Source organism: Tupaia chinensis, unplaced genomic scaffold, assembly GCF_000334495.1.
Source record: "Tupaia chinensis unplaced genomic scaffold, TupChi_1.0 Scaffold144058_2, whole genome shotgun sequence".
Lineage (NCBI taxonomy): Eukaryota > Metazoa > Chordata > Mammalia > Scandentia > Tupaiidae > Tupaia > Tupaia belangeri.
Window position 1 is genome coordinate 1,483,980 of NW_006203911.1, and position 20,261 is coordinate 1,504,240.

Consider the following 20,261-nt stretch of genomic DNA (forward strand, 5'->3'; position numbering starts at 1 on the left):
ATTGTCCCAGCAGCTTTAGCAAGTGCCCCTTCCTGGCTGTCCTTCCCTCCCAACCAGTCACTCCCTGGCCACTGACACTGACACTCTGTAGTTATTTCGGATCTCCAGGGAGGAATGTCCCAGTCTGGAGCAGGGAAAACTCACCAGTCTCTTCTGTCAATACCCCATTGCACAGTCCTGCAAAAGAAATGCTGCCAGGGCTCTGCCCCCTCCCCCACGGGACTCACCCAGGCCTTCTGCCCAGGCCCCTTCCCCACCCCCTTCTACTCACCACAGCAGAGAAGGGCTGTGACTATGAAGAGCATGGTGACCCCTTGAGCTGTTCCCAGCAACCAGGCTTCTCTAGCGAGACCAGAAAAAGAGATGAGAGGAGTTGCTGGGATTAGGGGGAGGGCGGAGAGAAGGGGGCGGCAATTTATGTCATTGGCTTGCTCACTACCCAATGGGGATTGGATATGGCCAGGATAATGGGATATAATCTTTTCTGACATCAATGACTTTTCTTTTTGAGGGCCTCACCACCTATAAACCTTTTACTCTTTCTTGACCCGTATGTCCCCCCACCTCCTCCCCAGCCTATATCATATGTCAGCTCCCCATGGCCCCTGATTAGGCTGTTGTTGGAATTGAGATGTCAGACTTGAAAATGCTTTTGTATCTCCAGCTCTCAGAACCCCCAGAATTCAGTGTTATCAGCAGCTCTGGGTGGTGGGGGTGGGGATGGAGGGAGAACACTCCAGTACTTCTCCATCATCAAGTCATCAAGTTTAAGTTTGGAAGCAGTTGTTATTAGGGTAGTATTCTTCCTCAGACTGACCTGCCTCACCTGCCTTTGTTATGGAAGGGTCGCCTAGACAGCATATGAAATACCAGAGGATTGTCAGTGCTGAGCTAAGCTTGTCAGAGAGTGGGATCCCCCTCCCCTCACCCAGATTATGGCTAGAAATGTGCAGCAGCTTTGGGTTATGGGTCCTATAGAATTAGATGATTTTAAGCCAAAATCCACTTGACAATTTTTATATAGAAAACACCGACCCTCCTTCCTGGTCATGAAAACATCAAGCTGCTTTCTTTGAAATCTAGTTTTCTATCTTCTTTGATGTAATGCATGGTCCTGGACCAGGGTCAAGCAGATGAGACTACTTTTTCTGTTTTCTAACTCTTGGTTTGGAGGCTATCTTCAATGTGTATGGGACACAGGATAGATTCTGGGAAGAAGTAGAACTTGACTTTCACTGAAATTTTTTGAAAACTCAAAGGGTAGTGTCTTTGGTAGAAGGCTTAGGTGGCTCCCCTCTTGTTGCCCAAGCACTGTCCCTCAGATCCCAGTGGAAAACACAGACACACATAATCATATTCATCATCTATTGTGTATTGAATACTCTGAGACACACAAAAGTCTATAATCACAGCGCAGGGAGGGGTTACAGCCAGAAGCAGGTGATAGGGGAAGTGGGCAAGGCATTCAGGAGCTGAGGCCCCCACCAGGTTAGAAGCTGTCATTTCTCTTCTCATTCCTAAGCAGAGTAGCTTGAGCACAAGCCACGGAGATCAGGGAGAGAGTTGGATGACCCAGAGGACACCCCAAGGTTAAAGGAAGTGGCAGGAGGATCTGTTTGGCTTGTTATTCTTGCGGGTCAGAGGAAACAGTCTTATTCTCTGGTCCCATCCATTGCCTCATCCGATGCCCATCCAGGTTAAGACTATGTTCCCAGATGGCTCTGCACAGGTGATTGAAGACCAGAGTGTCAGAGTCTGGTTTCTAAGGCAACTATAATGGGCCACAAGGCTCTGAAGCCCTTGAAAGCCAGCGGTAAAGGCGAAAAGTTGGGTTAGGAGTTGGAGAACAACTTGGGTGACAGGATAGCATGGCTTTTCACAAGAGAAAAAGTTTAGACCAAGTTAATCACAAACATCAATTTTCTCTGAGGGGCATGGTAGTTTGGGGGAGATTTGGGCACTCTCCTGGGAGGGAGGGTCAATGAATGTGGTTCTGGTTACTTCTCCAGCCTCTGGCAATTATGCGTTACTCCATGCTCTGGCTTGGATGGTGACCCCTCTGTGAGGCGAAAAAGAAACATCTGGGGTGAGAAAGTCTTGTCTCCTAAGCCCAGAAGGTAGGGGGTACATGGCATGTGCTTCCATTTCTTGTCTCAACTGGGGCATGACCCATTATTGAGGTTCAGGGGTGACTGGGCACAGTTAGGTTAGGGAACAGGGGACAAGACAGTTACCTGATTCTGAGTCTCCGACACTTGCACTTTATCCACAGCACTACCAACAGCAAGGCAACAAGCTGCATGATTAGGGACAACCTGACAGCTTCATTCAGAACGTAATTCCAGGTGAAAACGCCTGTGGCCAGAGAAGACCAGAAGCAGGGGCCTTGATGGGGACAGGGGCAAGTGAATACATTCATGGGGGAGGGGTGTCATAAGTGCTTATATCAGGAAGCTGAGACAGAGGTGGCCTTCCTTTTCATGGAGAATGGAAGCTTCAAAAGTATTTGTTTATTGCCCTTGAGTGATTGTGAGACCACCCGGGGAAGGTGCTCAAACCCAAGGGACCTGGTTCCCCTTCCCGTATTTTTCTGGGCACTATTCTGGGATCCCAGGGGCATGGAGGGGTGCTCCTATGAAGACTTATCCTCTCACCTGCTGGCCCCATCAGCTTCAGAGGCTCACTGCGATGTGACCAGATGTTAGGGTATGCCTTTATGCGATAGCTGCAACTGTAGGTCCCTGTGCCTTTCCCTTCAACATTACTGATGACAAAGTTTCCATCCACTGAGAATTTTTGGAATGTTTCGTTTTCTTCCCATTCCAGAGAAAATTCAAGGACTGGATGTGACACTCGGCACTGAAGGATGATGGCCTTTCCTAGCTTGAACACGGTGCTGGGCCAAGCTGACAGGGAGGGTTTGGGGGGCTTATCTGAAACCAATCCAGAAACCAAAGTTAAAAGTAAACTTGATTCTAGTACCCTCCCCTCCACCAAGCTCCCCGTTTTTGTCTTTTCTTCTTTTCCACTTCCACTTGATCAGTGGCTTCAAAATTTGACTGTTCATTAGAAATCCTTTGCCTACTCTGGTGCTCTAAGGACTTTTGGTTCCCTACCCACAATCAGGAAGACATCATACCAGTGAGCTTCACCAAGAAAATAACTGTTCTAGGAGTTGCAATAAGGCTGGACCACGCTGAGAGGTAAGGCTTGAGGAACAATCCTGGAAGAGAAGTTCCCTAACTTCTTGGGCAAGCTCTATACCATCTTCCTAGTGCGTTTTCCCTTGGTTCATGACTCTGAGAGGGTGTAAGGCCATTCTCAGGCCACTAGCTCCTTCTTAAAACTCTGTGATGACCTAAAAACAAAAGATTGATGATAAAAAAGAGTTATTAGCACTTGCCTACAACCACAAGCTCTACGGTGTCATGTGATGTCATCTTAATGGAGGTCTTCCAGGTGAGATGATGGCGGCAGCTATAGATGCCAGCATCATTGTAGGTCACATTGTTGAGGAAGAATGACTCGTTGTCACCTAGGCTGGTGGCATCCAGGAATTGAAGGGGTTTATCTTCTCCTTTTTTGTAGAGTGCGAGCCCCACTCCATCCACTGATCCTTGACACTGCAGGCTCACGTTTTGACCCATTTGGACCACAGGACTGGGCTGAGCAAGTAGCCAGGTCTTGGGAAAAGTATCTAGGACAAGACCCAAAATATGAAGGGCTAAAGGTCTGACTTCCCCTCCATCTACTTAGGATTTTTCCCCTCTCTTCCTCCAGTCCACCCTGGGCAAATTCCTGCCTAAGCAAAGTTGCACAAATTCCACTGTTAGCCCCAGTTACATGATTAGGTTCTCTAGGGGCCAAGAGGAAGTTTCTTATCCTTAGCTTCTAAAATAGGTTCCATGGCATACCCCTTTCTTACCGGTCACCCCGATTTTCAGGATATCACTAAGGAGCGAACCCCTATATGACCCATCATAGTAAAAACAGAGGTAATGTCCAGCATGGTGAGTCTTCAAAGCCCGGAAGAAGAAATATGCCTCATTTTTTATTGACTTCTTGTGGTAAAAGGACTCCTCCAAGTCTTCAAGCCTCATTAAAGCAAAGGTCATTCCATAAATTGGCCCTTGGCACCTGAGACTCAGGCTTTCTCCAGGTGCCATGATGGGCCCAGGATAAGCTGTCAGAGTTGGTTTGGGGTACAGTCCTAGAAAGGGAAGAGACCCTGAAGTTAGAGGTAGGATGATTCTTCCCTATTGTCTTCTGTTTTTATGCTCCTAGTTTCTTTGACAGGAAGTGGTAGGTGGAGCTTCCCACTCCTCCCTCTCCCTTCCTGGATCTCTGCCTCTTGTAGGATATAACCAAGGTAGGTTCACTTATGCCTCTGTGCTATCACCAGACTCACATATGTCTCTGCCCTATCATCAGCTCTGCTGAGCTCTAACCATGTGTAGGAATGTGTCTCAGTGGAATATCTACATCCATAATTCCCTTTATTTTCTGGTCCCTGAAATTCTAAAAGTAGTTCTCCAACCACCCGAGAAAGCAAACCTCTGAAAATCACATTGATTCCATCTTTGTAAAGCATTAATGTTACTACAGGATGAAGTATAGATTTTGAACACAGTAAACTCACTTAGGACCCTACTTCCAACACAAGACTGGAAGATGCTAATAAGAACAATTTAGCCAGTAAGCCTGCAACCCAAAGACATTTCTGTTAGTTGGGTCACACTCTCATTTCCATCAATTGTTCCTCCAAAGAGATTGTACTGAGAAAGCAAAAGAAAACCTCACCCACATACCTTCTTACCCTCCCTATCCTGGTAACCTACTCATGTGTTATGGAAGAATCAACTCTGTCATGTGCTCATCAAGCATTTAGGATGCATCAGTCATTGTGTAGGTCTAAGAGTACATGGATAAAGAAGGAGGTCTCTGCTAGCAAAAAGTTCGTGGACTAGTGGAGGATACTGGAGAACAGGTAACTAAGGAAGTGTGTGTTAGTTGAATCTATGCTGGGAGGGTATACAACAGACATCCATACACACAGTTGAACCAGGCAGTCTTTTGTTCTTTGATCCTCAAGAAAAAGCTATACTAATAAATTATTATCTATCATTTATTGAGAACTTATATGCCAGGCACTGTACATAAATTATATTTAGGCAAATCCTCACAACAACCCTGTGAGGTAGGCATTATTATTAGACCAATTTTGCAAATCAGGAAACTGAGGCACAGAGAAGTATTATACAGTAGGTCAGATAGATACTGTTATCCCATTTTATAGTGAGGAAACAAAAGCACAGAGAGGTGCAGTGAGTTACTCAAGATCACACAGGGAGGTGGTATCAGAGGTGGCACTAGAAACCAGGATTACTGCTTTTAAGTCCAGGGTGCTTTCTGTAGCACCACAGCTTTCCCAAGCCTATTTAGCTTTATGGAGAGACTTAAGAAAATGTGGCCAATTCCAAGTGGAAACATATGCAGGCCATGGGGTGGGAGTGTGTGTCTGGCATCTGGACATCCTGGGGACTCTGTTTCTGTGTTTGGAGCTTGGTGCGCTCTTACTGCTTCTATTGATACGATATCAAACACATTGATAAAGCCATTTCTAAAATACAAACGGTCACTTTCTCTGTCACTTGTTTGTTTTGAATCACCAACACTAGTACACTTGAAAGTAATACTCACAGATAAAAGTACATTTAAAAATTTAAAACTCCATTTATAAGACTGCAGTGGCAGTGCCTGGCACATATTACATGCTCAATAAATATTGGCTGAATGAATAAATAAATGCATGATATTCACCAAATAGAGAACAACAAAGCTGAGATGAGCTGAAGCTGCTGAGCAGTTGGCTGGGCTCACTCACTAAGGAAATGATTGGCTCCTATACATCTGCCCTGCAGCATGTGCAATTCTAATGTATATATCAGTAAAACATCAAATGACTCTAGCTCATTGGCCTTGTAGGGCTTAGGAACTGACTGAAGAAAGTAAAATCAGAAACCCTGACTCAACCAGCCATGATCCCGGGGACAACAATCGTCAGACGCCAGCAGCCACGGCCACACCCACCTGCTACAACCAGCTTCAGGGGGTTGCTGGGCTCTGACCACAGGGTGGGGAGCATCTGGATATGAGTGCGGCAGATGTAAACCCCTTCGTTCTCAGGTGTCATGTTGTCAATGGAGAATATGGCTATTGTCCCGGTTGGGACTTGGTAATCCACAGGCTCGGCATATCCCTCTTTAAACAGCATGAATACCAGATCCTGCAGCCAGCCATGGCAGAGGATGTTAACATTACATCCAAGAAGAGGAAGGGTCTCAGCCTGGATCCAGAAGATGGGTTTGGGCAGCTGGCCTAGAAGGAAAGAACAAACTGGAATTAGGTAGGGCAAAGATAGTGCTGCCCAAGGAGAGGCAGAAGAGAGCTCACTTTAAATAAGGCTTCCCTGCATGGTCCTTATTTGCTGCTCCTCCTTCCCACATCTCTGTCCCACAGTCTACATCCTTGCTGTGCATTGCCTAATACAGAGTAGGCACTTATTTACTACCTGTGGAATGAATGCATGCATTGAAGATAAATAAACGAGTGAATGAATTAAACAAATATTGCCCGGGAAGGCAAGCTAGAATCCCAGGAGCTGGAGTTTGTTCTTGAATCTCTCTCTCTCTCTGTCTGTCTTCTTACCTGGTGCTTCCAATTCTAGAACTTTACTGGGTTTTGACCACCCTGTCTCCTTCCAGTAGCAGCACCTGTAAAGACCTGTGTTGGACTCAGTAAGGGCACCTATGGGGAATGAAACTTGGAAGGTCTTGTAGGAAGGGCGGATCCAGGTCATCTGTGTCTTATCTTTCAGCAGCAGGAACTTGCTTGATATCCGAGATGGGCTTCTACACCAAAGTGTGATGTTCTCCCAAGGGGCCTGGGGGTAGTTGGACTCTATCCACAGCTCCGGTTGAGATTCCATTGCTGTCATTCCCGAAGATCATAAAGATATGAGTAGTCCAGCCCTCTCCCTCCCATAACATGCCCCTCAGTATCTCTGAAAATTAGCCCTGACTCAGATCTTTCCTAGTTTTTTCTTGGGGACAGGGGTGTCTGCTCATGTGGGGCATGGGATAGGGACCCCAGGATATTGGTTCAAGGAGTCCAAACGAGTTGAGGATTAGAGTGCAAGCCTGGCTTCCTTTCCGTCTGAGCTAAAGCTCATTCCACTTCATGGGGAACTACATCATGAAGTGAAGGACTCTGATTCCCAACCAGCCCAGCCTGTCTTTGGGATCTCAAGGCAGTTATGTCCAGAGTCACAGAGGCAGGCCAATATATTCAGGTACAAAGGTACCTGAGGGGACAGGACTCACTTACCTATTGATTTCGTACCCAGACTCAGCCCTGAAAAGAGAGTATGGTAAAGGAGAGCCCCTCATTGTACCCAGCCCACCCTTAAACCTGTCCTCTGAAAGGTACTCATTCATAGGAGTACCTGTGACAGGGTCGCTTACCCCACACCCCTTCCATGTACTCACGAATGCAAAAGAGCAAGAGAGTGAATGTCCTCAGCATGGTGGCTCCCTCCCCTGGTCTGATCAGGGCTGTGGGGCCTCTGGTACTCAATGTGTCTTCTGAGCCTTGAAGGATCTCACTCCTCAGCAGGTGGTAGGATCTAAAAGAAAAACTGTTTTTGCTCAGAGGTCTTGATTTGCTCCTTCAAGTTCAGTTTAGATCACTGAAGTGAGTTTGACAACTCTACATTCCATACCATTCCATTCTCTCACAGGCACACAGGTATTACAGGATTACCTGCCACTTTCTCTCCTTTCCCCTCTTCTCATTTTCTCATCCTCCCACCCAAGATCTTTGTTGGCATCTAAGATGTTTGATTTGTAGACACGTCTATTTGTCCCTGGGATCTTACAGGCACAGAAGATGACCTAATATGAGCCTGCACAAACTTCACAGGATGGAGGAGATGGGAAATGCAGAGACTCACCTTTTTCAGATCATAAAATCTCCAACAATTTAACCAAAGAGGCATTACTGTCATCCTCATTTTGGCTGATAAGAAAACTGAGGGTTAAAAATATATAATATGCCCAAAGTCAAGACATATTTAATATTTGAGCCAAAAATCAAATCCATATTTAACTCAAGGGCTCATGCTCTCAAACCACAACTTAAATATCCAGAGACAGCCCTGGCCCCTTCCTCACCCACTCTCACCCCTCTCATCTCATCAGGACCTTTCATTGTATAGAATGCTTCATATCCAATATTACTGTCATTCTTGTCTCTGACCCTCGAAAGCTCAATACCCCCATTTCAAGTAAGTGCAGGGGAATCAAGCTGCTTAAACTGATTAATATTAGGTGTAAACGATTCATTGGCTGCTTGTAACTTCTAAGTAGTTTCTTCAGTACCCCTAAGGAAAATGGAACTGACTGAATTTCCGAGACTATGGCAAGATGTTTTAATTCAGGGAGGCCTTCTTATTTTCCCAGAGCTCACTACTGAAGATAAGCACATATACTTGGGGTAGACTCTTGAGTTTTTTGTCTCTACACCCCTCCTCCAGAGTAACCTTTCAGCAATGGAAGTTGTGTCTTCACCACACAAACTCAGGCTAATTCTCCACCAGCTCTCTATTCAGAGTCTGACTGAGGTCCTGGCTGTCCCAGCTGTTTAATCCCATCTCAGCAGACTGGGGAAGAGGCAATTCCCAGAAAACAGAACAGGGTTTATTTCTCTTCTCCAGGCTGCTCCTAAGACCTTAGCCTCTAACTTGCTCCAGTGCTAGTACTGGTATAGTGGAAAATTCATTTTCAAAACATTTGGGCTGTAGGGAACAGGTGGACAGTGAGAGATCCAAGAGACACAGCTTCTTTATTTTCTATTTCTCACTCTTCCTTGAAGAACGTTCAGTTTCCCTTATCTGAACTTTCCACACCTGTAAAGTGGGAGAATAATATCTGCCTACCATTGTCTTGTTGGATTACAGATAATATATGTTCGATGCCAGCCACAAAGTGTATATTTCTTTTTTCTTTTCAAAGGGGTCATTAGATTGGTGTAGCATCTTAAAGATGTTCTTTTTATATCAGCTCCTACAGCCCTTTGCCCCACTTCTCTCGGGACTAAGCCAAGGCTTGGACGTTACCCTGTTGCTTTATTTCCCAGGGGCTTCTTGTGGGAAGCTAGTCTCTATCCCCACGGGGAAGGTTCGACCTGGGATTCCACCCAGATAATGCTATCTGAGGTTCTAGTCTTGCCATTTAGACCCCAAACCAGAGTCTTTGCCTCCTGGGGACTTGAGTAGAGTCAGGGAAGCTGGGATCTCAGCAGAGCTGACCCCTTATCAATCACCAAGAAAACGATACCGTCTATATCTAAGTCAAAATAAGGTCTCTCATGCCCTGGGAACATGGGAACAGCTCCAAGCTTCAGGTTAAGTGACCACGCCCATTTTTGGCCTTTCACCCCACCACTCACCCCGAACTTTCCCTGTCTAATCATTTTACCCTCTTTTTCTACTCCACCCCAAGCACTTCCCCACCCTTAGGCAGCGCCGCAGTGATTTTGAGGGTGACATACCCGAAATGTCTAATGGTTCGCCCCCTGCATAGATTTGAGGGCTCCAGGAATCAAAGGGGTTGGGCTCGGCGGGGTGCCGGGTCCACGCTCCGCTGAGGGTTTGGAGGGAAGACTGAGAAGGAAAAGGGAAGGTATCTACAGTGCTCAGAGATTCTCAGCGAAGCAAGACTGGGATACGGGGAGGGAAGGAGAAAGGCAGGAATGAAGGGGGTGGGGGGACAGACTGAAAAGCAGTTTGATTTACAGCAATTAACAGCTAAGAGACTCTTTCGGGGTTTTGTTTAGGATCTGGTGGCCAGCATTTAATCTTCAGCCACTGGACTATGCGCTCATTTGCAGGTACTTACGGTAGTTGAAGGCCCGCTCCGCTGTTGGAGATTCTCCAGTGAGCTCCTCCAGATGCAGCAAACTGCCCGGCATGGGAAGAGCTGTTTAAGGGCGGCCTCTGGCTCGGAGCCCCGCCTCCCTCTCTCCCCCTCCCGCCGGCGGGCCCGCCCCCACCTCCTCCCCCCCGCCAGCCTCTAGGAGCCCACCTACAACCAAGTCTGCCTGGCACCTGCAGTCCTCTGCCGGCCAGCCTGGGTTTCTACGCCCCTCCCAGCAACCCGCCTCTCTCCTGACTCCTTGCAGAGGTTGCTGGAGCCAAATTCAGGCCCCTGCCCTCTCTCCTGTCGCTGAGTTTCATTGAGTCACTGTATTCTGGAGGGGAGAGGACCAGCTCTTAAGACAGCCAAAGCTGTAGATCGTTCTCTCTAGCTTTCCAATGCCTTTAAAGGGATCTCAGATCTTCCTCTGCCTGTTTAAAACCCCATTTATGCATAACATCCCCACTGTCGTTTAAATGCCTACTAAGCGCCCCTAGGCCCGGTGCATCTATTATTTCTAATCTCCATAGCAACTCTACCAGATCTGTGTTACTTCCATTGCTTTTACAGATGAGGAAACTGAAGCTCAGAGAGGGTTAAGTAACTCGGACAGTCTTCAGAGTCCAGCTTGGGAAAAAAGCCCAGATTTTAGAGACGTACACATTTAGATTTCAATCCAGGTTTTACATTCAATAGCTGTGTGACCTCAAGCAAATGAGCAAAACTCTCAGAGTCCCAGTTTCCTAATCCACAAAATAAAACAACAGAACCTATTTCACAGGGCATCAAAGGGATGATGCAACTAAAATTCACCACACAATAGGTCTGGCACATAGTAGGTACTCACTCAATAAATAGTAGCTACTGCTGCTGCTACTACTAGTACTATCACTATTAATCTGCAAAGCTTTCCCCAACTGCCTTAGAGTAATGTGATTTTGATACTACAGAGTAATCTTTCACAACTTTTGCTGACAAAGAAAGATTTTTTTAAAATGAGAGTGTATGGATAAGACAGTAACCAAAGCTCTTGTCATTTATGATAGGATTAAAGTATAGAACCCAGTGGACTCACAGGCCAATTGATAAGAAAGATCAACATCACAGATCAAATTTTTCATTATTTGCATTTTCACCTTTATGAAAGATTACAAATTATCTAATGAAAATAGTTCAAGAACAAATAAGTGAGTACAGAAAGAGAAATCCCAAATATTCTTCCTTATATATAAAAATTAGAAAATTTTCACGGAAGTACAGAGATGTAGAATGATTACTGGATACTGGGAAAGATGGTGGGGGGTAGAGGAATGTTGATTAATGGACACAAAATTACAGATAAAAGAACAATGTCTAGTGTTAAAAGACAATGGGGGGAGTGTAGTTAACAATAACTTACTCTCCATAATGTTACAAATGGTTGAGATAATGGGTACACTAATGACCTTTAATCATTGCACATTGTATTTATGTATTGAAAAATCACAATTTAACAATTGTTATGTGAAGAAAAATGATTTTTTTTTTAAAAAGAACAAACAGGGGTAGGATGGTGTTGCAGTGGCAAAATGTGATGCTCTGTAAGGCAAATCCCCATGGGAAAGTTACTGGTTTGTGTCCAGAGATCTTCTTGAGTATGCCAGGCATGTACATGTCCATGATGCAGGCTGACTAAACCTGGGGTAGATCCGTGTCAGGACTCCATTGGGAGTGCTGTATCTGCTGTATCGCTTTTTGTCTATGTCCCTCATATGCAATAAATACACTTACAAATGTAAAAATAAAGTAACAGGTGTTTTAATGGGCAAATTGAATAGCATAGCTTCATGCATCAAGTGATATCATTTGTGGCTTCCTGGCATCCTCGAGTCCTATACATTATAAATGATAGATTATTGTCTAACATAACAGCTATATGGGGCCAGCAGGTGGCATGAGGTTAAGGCAGCTAGATCCCACATGGCCAGCTGCACGGTTACAGTCCTGGACCTAGTGGCTTGCAAATCGCTCTTTGTGTGTGTGTGTGTGTGTGTGTGTGTGTGTGTGTGTATGTGTGTCCCAAATCTTGAGAAGACAATGTAGGGGAAGGAACTGTAGTATGGTCACCCCTCCCAGGGGATGATTTCTCTCTCTCTCACCCTCTCACATACATACTCACTCTCCCTGGCGAGCAAAATATACACACGCACACATACACAGCCCTGTTACCATAAATATGTGTTTCTGGGCAAGTTATTTAACCTCACCAAGCCTCAGTTTTCTTATTTGCAACATGGGGCTAAAAATGGCACTTATTATCATAGAATGTTTTGCATAAGATTGAATGAATACCACCTCCACCTCCCGTAAAACACATAGCACCTGAGACATGGCAAGCAGTTATTAATGCAAGAAGGTTTTTGAGTACTTTCTTGCAGGAGGGTGAGGAGACATTGTTCTGAATGTAGACTGATTTGGAGAGGATAACAGGTTCTCCTCTTAAGGGGTCTATGGTCGAAGGCTAAATCATGACAAAGAACAAGTAGCAGGTAGTCAGAGGAGAAACCCAAGAGTCAAAGAGGGTTGCAGTAGAAAAAACCAGCAAGTAAGACAAGACGGTATGTGTGGGGTGAACCAGAAGCACTTTGCTGTTATTGTGTGCCTAAACTAGGGCAGTGGGAGCAGAGGAGGAGGAGAGAACAAGGAGTTCTGAAATATGGAGGAGGTAAAAATGGACACACTCTATGGTTGTTTGGAACACAGCAGTGATAGTGATTATCTGTCAGGGTGGAGACATCCATGCCAATTCTGAAAGCCTTGATAGAGAAATCACTGTTAGTACCAGGCACTGGGTGCTTTATAAATCTTAACTAATTTTGTTCCCACAGCAACACAGTGAAGTAGCTATCATTTTCAGTCCCATTCTACAGATGAGGAAACTGATACACAGAGCTAGTAAACAAATTGTCCAAGGCTAACACAGTTGATGAATGGCAAAGCTAGGATTCAAATCCAAGTAGCCTATGCTCTTTTCTTTAAGTGAATTTATTTTATTTGTGATAGAGAGTATGTGCATGTGTGCAAGAGAAACACACATGCACACACAGAGACACCCTTCACAGGGACTCATCACACTGCAAGCTCTTTTCCCCAGTCCTCCAGCTTGGGCTCTTGGGTCAAGTCAACCCAGAAACCCGAACCTGAAATCAGCTATGTGACTTCCATCACTGCAGTTTGCTGGCAGGCTGGGTCAAGTCCCATATTCCTAAGCATTCCCTATCTGTGCTGCCTCTGAATTGGGTGATTAGAATGACAAAACTAAACTTTAAACAATGTGAAAATACTTCATAAAATAAAGTGCCAATCAAATGTGCCATTAACAATGCGGAAACAAGGTAATGATAGCATCCCCTGTCTCACTATAAATCCCTGGACTGAAACTTGCACTTTTCGACCTGCAGACTGAATCCAGAATCTAGAATCCCCACTGTTTGGTCACAGGAGCCAGAGAAGGGCCTGTGGCTGTGTGGGTAAAGACGTTCTTCACTCTGGCCTTCTGCTGTAGGGCATTCTGGAGTCTTTGATGGGACTTCTTATTTAGGCTTCATTGAAGCCCTTTATTCAAACTATGGTTGGCAATTGAGATGCAAAAAGCTCCATCTCTGAGCTACCTTGTGGGTTTTGAAGCATGCAGAAAGAGAGGCATTCTCTGGCTAACCTCCCTGGAGAACCTTAAGTGGCCAAATATTATAAAACTGGGGTTAGAAACCAATAGGATCTGTGGCCGGGACTCTGTTGAGATGGAGTTCTTGACATGGACTCTGCTGGTCTTCCTCCATCAGAAATCCAGCAGGTCTGTGGCTTTGTATCGGAATCTTAAATGTGCATATGCATGTACACACACACACACACACACACACACACACACATCAGGAGTCTGGGCTCCTCTCCTGGTTTATTACTTTCAAGTTAACTGATATCGACATGGACTCTGCTGGTCTTCCTCCATCAGAAATCCAGCAGGTCTGTGGCTTTGTATCGGAATCTTAAATGTGCATATACATGTACACACACACACACACACACACACACACACATCAGGAGTCTGGGCTCCTCTCCTGGTTTATTACTTTCAAGTTAACTGATATCAACCAACTCTTCCTTCAAAGAAGGTTTTGAGAATGACCTTTGTTCCTAATGCCCAGGTTCGCTCTGACTCTATCATTCCATTCCTTGAACTAGTGGGATGAAGACAGGGCTGTCCTTCTTTGTGATGGTGATGGCAGAAAATATTCTTAAACCACACCTTATTTTCAGATCTTGCTGGAAGACGGTTTCTGCTACAAACACTTTAGAGTCATCTCTTACAAATTCTGAGGCAACTGTTACACACCAGCTTTTATTGACTATATACTACATATGCTGAGGCAGTGAGTGTGGTGGAGTGCAGAGGGGGAGTAAAGTGATTTGTTAAACAGGGCTTCTGAACACCAGAAACTCTTAGCTAGAGTGTATAAAAGAGCAACTATTTAAGAAAGCTGTCGTTAGGACTAAAAGAGCACTAGAAGAACTTCAGGAAGGTGGAGTCTGGAGAAAGAAGGCAAAGCAACAAGGGGTCACAGGGTGACACGGGGAGCCTTTCTCCACAATTGAGGCCAATGTAGGGTGATGGGATATTTTTTCCTTTTTTACCTAAATGAATCTTATAGTATCCCAGACAGGAGGAACACAGGGCAAAGCTGGCCTTCTCCCAGTGGTGTACTGGAGCTAGCTTCTGACTCAGGGGAGCTGAATGCATGCCTCTTATCTCAACCCAGCATTCAGTGATAGCGTCGTGGTAGCCTGACATTGACTATGGTCAGAGAATTTCCACCACAGAAGACACAAATGCTACTATTCAGCTTTTTACCTCCAGGGAGCTGTTTTTAAGCATTTACTAGTAAAGTACTTTGTTCCAATTCTGTGTTTTCGAATGGTAATTTTCACTGAAAAACAGGTACTTTTCCTAACTATCCAAGAGTCTTGATAATTGACATATACTCTCAAGAGAGTTCTGAGCATTGTGTTCCATTCTCCTGTCCCCACTTCACTGCTGTGGCAGGCCACCTGAGGACTGTCAGACTTCTGGAGTGTCTGATGTATTCAAAGATTGATTATGGGGACCAGCAAATGGTGTAAAGGTTATGTCTCTGGACTCCTATGTAGTCAACCATGGTTTGAGTCCCAGACCCAGCAGCTTAAAACTCACATGGGGTGCATGTGCATGCATGCCCAAAATCCAGAGAAGAGAATGGAGGAGAAGGAATTACAGTGTAGCCATCCCCCCTCCTGGGGGGGGTACTTCTCACTCTTTGTGTCTCTGGCAAGCTCATGCACCTTGCAGTAAAAATCTCTCTAATAAAACAAAAACAAAAATAAGAAAATCCCACAAACCCCAAGGTTGGTTATGTGTTTAGTACCCCTCTGTATTGCCCAGGCAGCCCCAGGGGTAAAGAGATGACAAGTGAGTAGCTCAGGTGGAACTAGGCAAGTGGGATTCTGGGACAGTGATGAGGCACAACCAGACAGGTTAGGTTCCCATGGTTAGACCTAATGAGGGATTAGGCTTTGTAGGCGGGGAGTGTAAAGCTGGAAAGAGAAGCTGGGGCCAACTGCAGAGCTTGGGTTTTAACTTACCCTTTGTTAAGGATTTCAATTATTCAGAACACAGTTTGGGGCAGTAAGTCATTTCCGGAAGCTATAACCAAGGGTATTTTCTGGACTAGACAGGAAGTTTCTAGGATAAATCAAATGCAAGCAATGAACCAGAACTGAAACTTATTTAATCAAAACACTAATTGTGGGTCATAAAGCATTAGAGAGAGGCCTGCATGATCTGACTCTGGTTGCCTGTCACAAAGCAAACTAACAGTGTGATTACCTGGGTGAATTTAACTTAAGGTTAATGGATGGATGGAGAAAATCAGGTTTCATTGTGTTCCAATCTATCAGGGCTGCAGGGTTCTGTTTGGCCCACATACCATTCACCAAACAGGTACCCTACTGGTCCACTGTCCCCAAATAACAATCCTCCTAGTATCATAGGATGCTTTTGGCTTAGGTGAGGCACAGTATGCATTAGAGTAAATTGTAGGGGGAGGGGTGCAATTCAGAGATATACCTAGAAAATGTAGGAGAGCTTTGAGAATGGACTACAAAGAATTTCTGTGTCTCATTTTCCTGTTTTGAATGAGGTTGGTGGCTTCAGAAAGCAAGCAAGTAGGCTGGGCCCCACTGCCTAGGGCAAGCAGGCTGAGAGGATTCTACGAGCCATTTAGATCTGACCCAGGCATGATGCTCTGAAATGCCTTTTGAAGCTACCAACTTCATCCAATACAGGAAATGGAGATATTTAAAAACTGCAATCCACTCTCAGAGCCTTTTTTTCTGCTTTGGTGTTTGATTTACTCCCAGTGTGCTCAAATTGCAGGTATTTTCATGGCATGGCGAGGTGGATGGTGGGATCTGCAGGGGAATGTTACTCAAGAATGCACATCTGGGCTCTTTCTAATATCCACTTCCTTTTTTTTTTTTAATGCCAAAAGTCATGCGGGTGAGAGAGAGAGAGGGAGAGAAAGTACCCCTCATCAGGGCCTGGTCTGCTGCAATCCTCCTTCCTCCATTTTATCATCCCCTGTCAGAATCCCGTGGGGGGTGGGATTTAGAATGCAATAGGTCACACGGGATCTGGGCTCCTTTGCACAGCACCCACTACTGCACTATCCTTTATTTACTTTTAATCACTTGTCTCAAGACTATCAACGATTAGGTTCTTCTTGTCTCATTTATTGTATGATTATCCAATTATAAAATCAAAGCTAAATAGAGACATCTACATTACAAGGGCAACAAAAATTAATTTTAAAACACAATACTGCAACATTGCCCAGTGTTTTCAATCTATTTCTAAAAATATTAGCTAGGTAATTATTTCAATGTACATGCATCTGTTCAAGTTTTACTTGTTGTATGAGCTGGGATGTGATTAACTTTTCTCTTTAAACGATCCATGTACCCTTGACATACAGAAAGATTTTCTTTTTCTCCAAGAAAACCTGTTAATTTTGCATAGTTGATTGCTTTCGGATTGACAATACAAAGTATTTTTTTTTTCTTATTTGATCTATCCTATTTCTTTCTTTTTTTGAGAGAGATTTTTGTTACAGGGTTCATGTGCTTACCAGAGAGACAGAGACAGAGAGACAGAAACTGAGAAATCACCCCCAGGGGTGATGGCCACACTGCACTCCCTTCTCTTCCATTCTCTCCTCGGGATTTTGGGCGTGCATACATATGAGCCTAGTGTGAGTTTCAGCTACTGGGTTTGGGACCACAGTTGACCATGTTGGAGTCCAGTGCCTTAACCACTATGCCACCTGCTGGTCCAGATCTATCATATTTCAATATCTCCTTATTCCACCCATCCATAATTATAATCCTGTTGTGTTCACATCGTGCTTCTCATTTGTCCCCTCCTCATTTCTTCACAATTTCCTTTTTTACTGTATACATCCTCCTTTCCCAGACAGTATGTATGTATGTGTATATGTGAGTATCTAGATAATAGATACATATAATAACAACTCAGTGCATCTTTACATTTTTGATTTCTCTTTCTGCTAATCACCTTGGCAAATATACAATTAATCATAAGAATAAGATCTACTTTCCATTAAGAAACTTGGCCGTGTAAGTGAACTTAGTCACTTATCTCCAGGAGCACCTTCTCCCTGGCTGCAGCTATTTTCGGTAAAGCCAATAATTTTCGGGTTCTACTGACAAATGCCTTGAAGTCATCGTGACTGTAAGATTTTTCTCTCATCTTCACATAGGAAAGAGTTGGGCTAGATGATTTACTCAGATCTTCAGACTCAGGAACTTCACCTAGTAGTAGATTTTGTTCCTACTTGGTCTCTCTTCCACTGTTACTAAGGTGTAATCAGATGTCAGTCCTGTCTTTATCTTGTTGAAAATTGCTTTTTTTTTCTGAGTAGCTAACAGGATGGTTTCTTTTTCTTTCACGTTTGAGAACTGTAGAGTTAAATATTCCAGACATTTAGTTGAAAGGTTTATTTGATGGGACCACCAGATGGCATAATGGTTACGTCACTGGACTCCCATGTAGTTGACTACGGATGGAGTTCCTAACCTGGTGGCTTAAAACACACATGGGGCACATATGCGGGCATGCCCCAAATTCTGAGAAGAGAAGGGAGAAGAAGGGATTGTGAAGTGTTCATCCCCCAGGGGGTGATTTCTCACTTTCTGTCCCTCTGTCTCTGCAGCAAACGCAAGGGCCCTGTAGCAGAAATCTCTCTCTATAAAAACAACAACAAAAAACCACAAAGGTGTATTTGAGTGGGGACTTGTAACTATTCTTTGTGTGTAAGTTGTGATCTATGTTTAGTTTGGTAAAACTCTTTTCAATAATTTTCTTCGTAATGGTTTCAAGGCTACTTTCATTTTCTGCACCTTCAGGCATACGAAGTACCTGAATATCACACAGTGTTTTCTTGCACCATGAAGAGCTGTTGGCTTAAATTTTTTATCCTTTGAGATTGAAGCTCAATTTACTCCTCAGTTGTACTGATTCTCTCGTCTATGATACTTATTCAGCAATTTTCCTCTCAGGATTTCTTTCCGTCACTAGACTGTATTCATCAGTGCCCTGCATGCAGTCTTAGATGAGTGTCTCCCGTTTGCTTTTTAAAATGTCCACATAGTCTCTGCCCAGCCATAGTGGCACAGTAATGTGATGCTCTGCAATGATGGAAGCCATATAGAAGATCAAGGTTTGGCTCCTGGGTTGACTTGTACATGCTGAGCATGCATTTGTTCCTGTGATCATGGCTGGCTGGGAGGGCTGGGAAGGAATCATGGAGTGAAGCCCTGTTGAGAGTATGTGTTTCTCTTTCTCTGAAGTCGACAGATAGACTTAAAAAATGTCCATATGATCTTGCTTCACTTTCAGAGTAGAAAACACCAACTCCCTCTGTTGGTCCTTTCTCTGGGTTCTGCCTGCTGTTCCTACAAGCTGGTCATATCTCTTAACTCTCTGATATCCCTGCTTTGTCCTTGACATCACAGTATTCACAGTATTATTTGTTTGCTCCAAAGGTTGTTTTCATCATTTTTCTCATTTTCATTTAAGCTTGGGTAGTCTCCTCCCTTCCCCCAACTCTCATAGCTCAGGCTTCCGTCAGTTTGGAGTTATTTCCAAAGCTCAGAAATTTGCTTCTGCACACAACTGCTCAGTCTGTCTTCTCCCCCAAGAAGCTTCAGAACTGGAATCTTCTGATCAAAAGACAAGATCTGTTTTAAGCTGAAATCCTCAGAAACGATATCCAAAATTGAGTTATAATCAACGAATGTTCTCTCACCTAATAGCATTGGGAGTAAGAGTTTCATAATCCTACAGATAAAATAAAGGGATACATAAGTGCATAAATAAAAAATAAACCCACATACATATAAATACTGAAGTATACTAAATACCTGAATACATAAATATATAAACACAAATAATAAAAACACACAAATACAGAAACATGGAAATAAATATGTACATAAAATGAACCTTGTGGGTTTGGAATAATGTAGCTTCTGTCTGGCTGAGAATATGTAGAATATATTTCTGATTAAACAATTAGACACATTAGGATCATAAAGCAGAGAGTGGGAGGAGTTCGCCTAAATGTTTCAGTGTTTGTAGAAAGGGATTTTGACTTAGTGTCAGGGGGCTTAAATTTCAGTCCTGGCAGAACCACTTACTAGCTATGTAATCGTGTGACATTTGGCAAGCTACTGAAAGCTATTTGAGTCTCCATCTCCTCATCAGTCAAATGAGTATTCAATAACTGTGAGCTAAATCTGAGTAGAGAACTTTCTGTTTGCCCCAACTTAATCATTGTTTTTGTTTTTTTTGTTTGTTTGTTTTTTTTTTTTTTTTTTTTTTTTTTTTTTTTTTTTTTTTTTTGTATCTCTTTTCAGTCATGTCCGGGATTTAGATTGATGAGGTTGGAGAGAGGACAGTAATGGGGAGGAGGAAATCTGAATAGGTCTCAAATGTATACCCTCTCAGTTCCCACAGTATGATCATTCTTTTTGAAAAATTAAAAAACATTCAGCTTGATTATACCCAAAATACTGTGGGAAGATGAGAAAATAAACTCACCCTTCAAGATCGTGCTCTAGTAGAAGATTTATCCATGATCACAGCTAAAGATAATACAGTGCAGAGCATGGCAAGCTTTGAAAGACAGAGCGCCA

General features: G+C 43.9%; 1 protein-coding gene across 1 annotated transcript in view; it reads right to left on the reverse strand.

The window, feature by feature from the left end:
* The window catches only part of IGSF1 (immunoglobulin superfamily member 1), a 12,943-nt gene extending 5,285 nt beyond the window's left edge, over positions 1 to 7,658 (reverse strand). The window contains exons 1-10 of the mRNA XM_014583123.2: positions 7,548 to 7,658; positions 7,387 to 7,413; positions 6,709 to 6,990; positions 6,091 to 6,378; positions 3,926 to 4,210; positions 3,404 to 3,697; positions 2,655 to 2,933; positions 2,235 to 2,355; positions 272 to 342; positions 145 to 177 (exon numbers count right to left, since the gene is read on the reverse strand). Coding sequence (XP_014438609.2) covers positions 145 to 177; positions 272 to 342; positions 2,235 to 2,355; positions 2,655 to 2,933; positions 3,404 to 3,697; positions 3,926 to 4,210; positions 6,091 to 6,378; positions 6,709 to 6,990; positions 7,387 to 7,413; positions 7,548 to 7,584 — 1,717 coding nt within the window. The 5' untranslated portion in view covers positions 7,585 to 7,658. The remainder of the gene's footprint in view (positions 1 to 144; positions 178 to 271; positions 343 to 2,234; positions 2,356 to 2,654; positions 2,934 to 3,403; positions 3,698 to 3,925; positions 4,211 to 6,090; positions 6,379 to 6,708; positions 6,991 to 7,386; positions 7,414 to 7,547) is intronic.
* Positions 7,659 to 20,261: the final 12,603 nt, after the last annotated feature.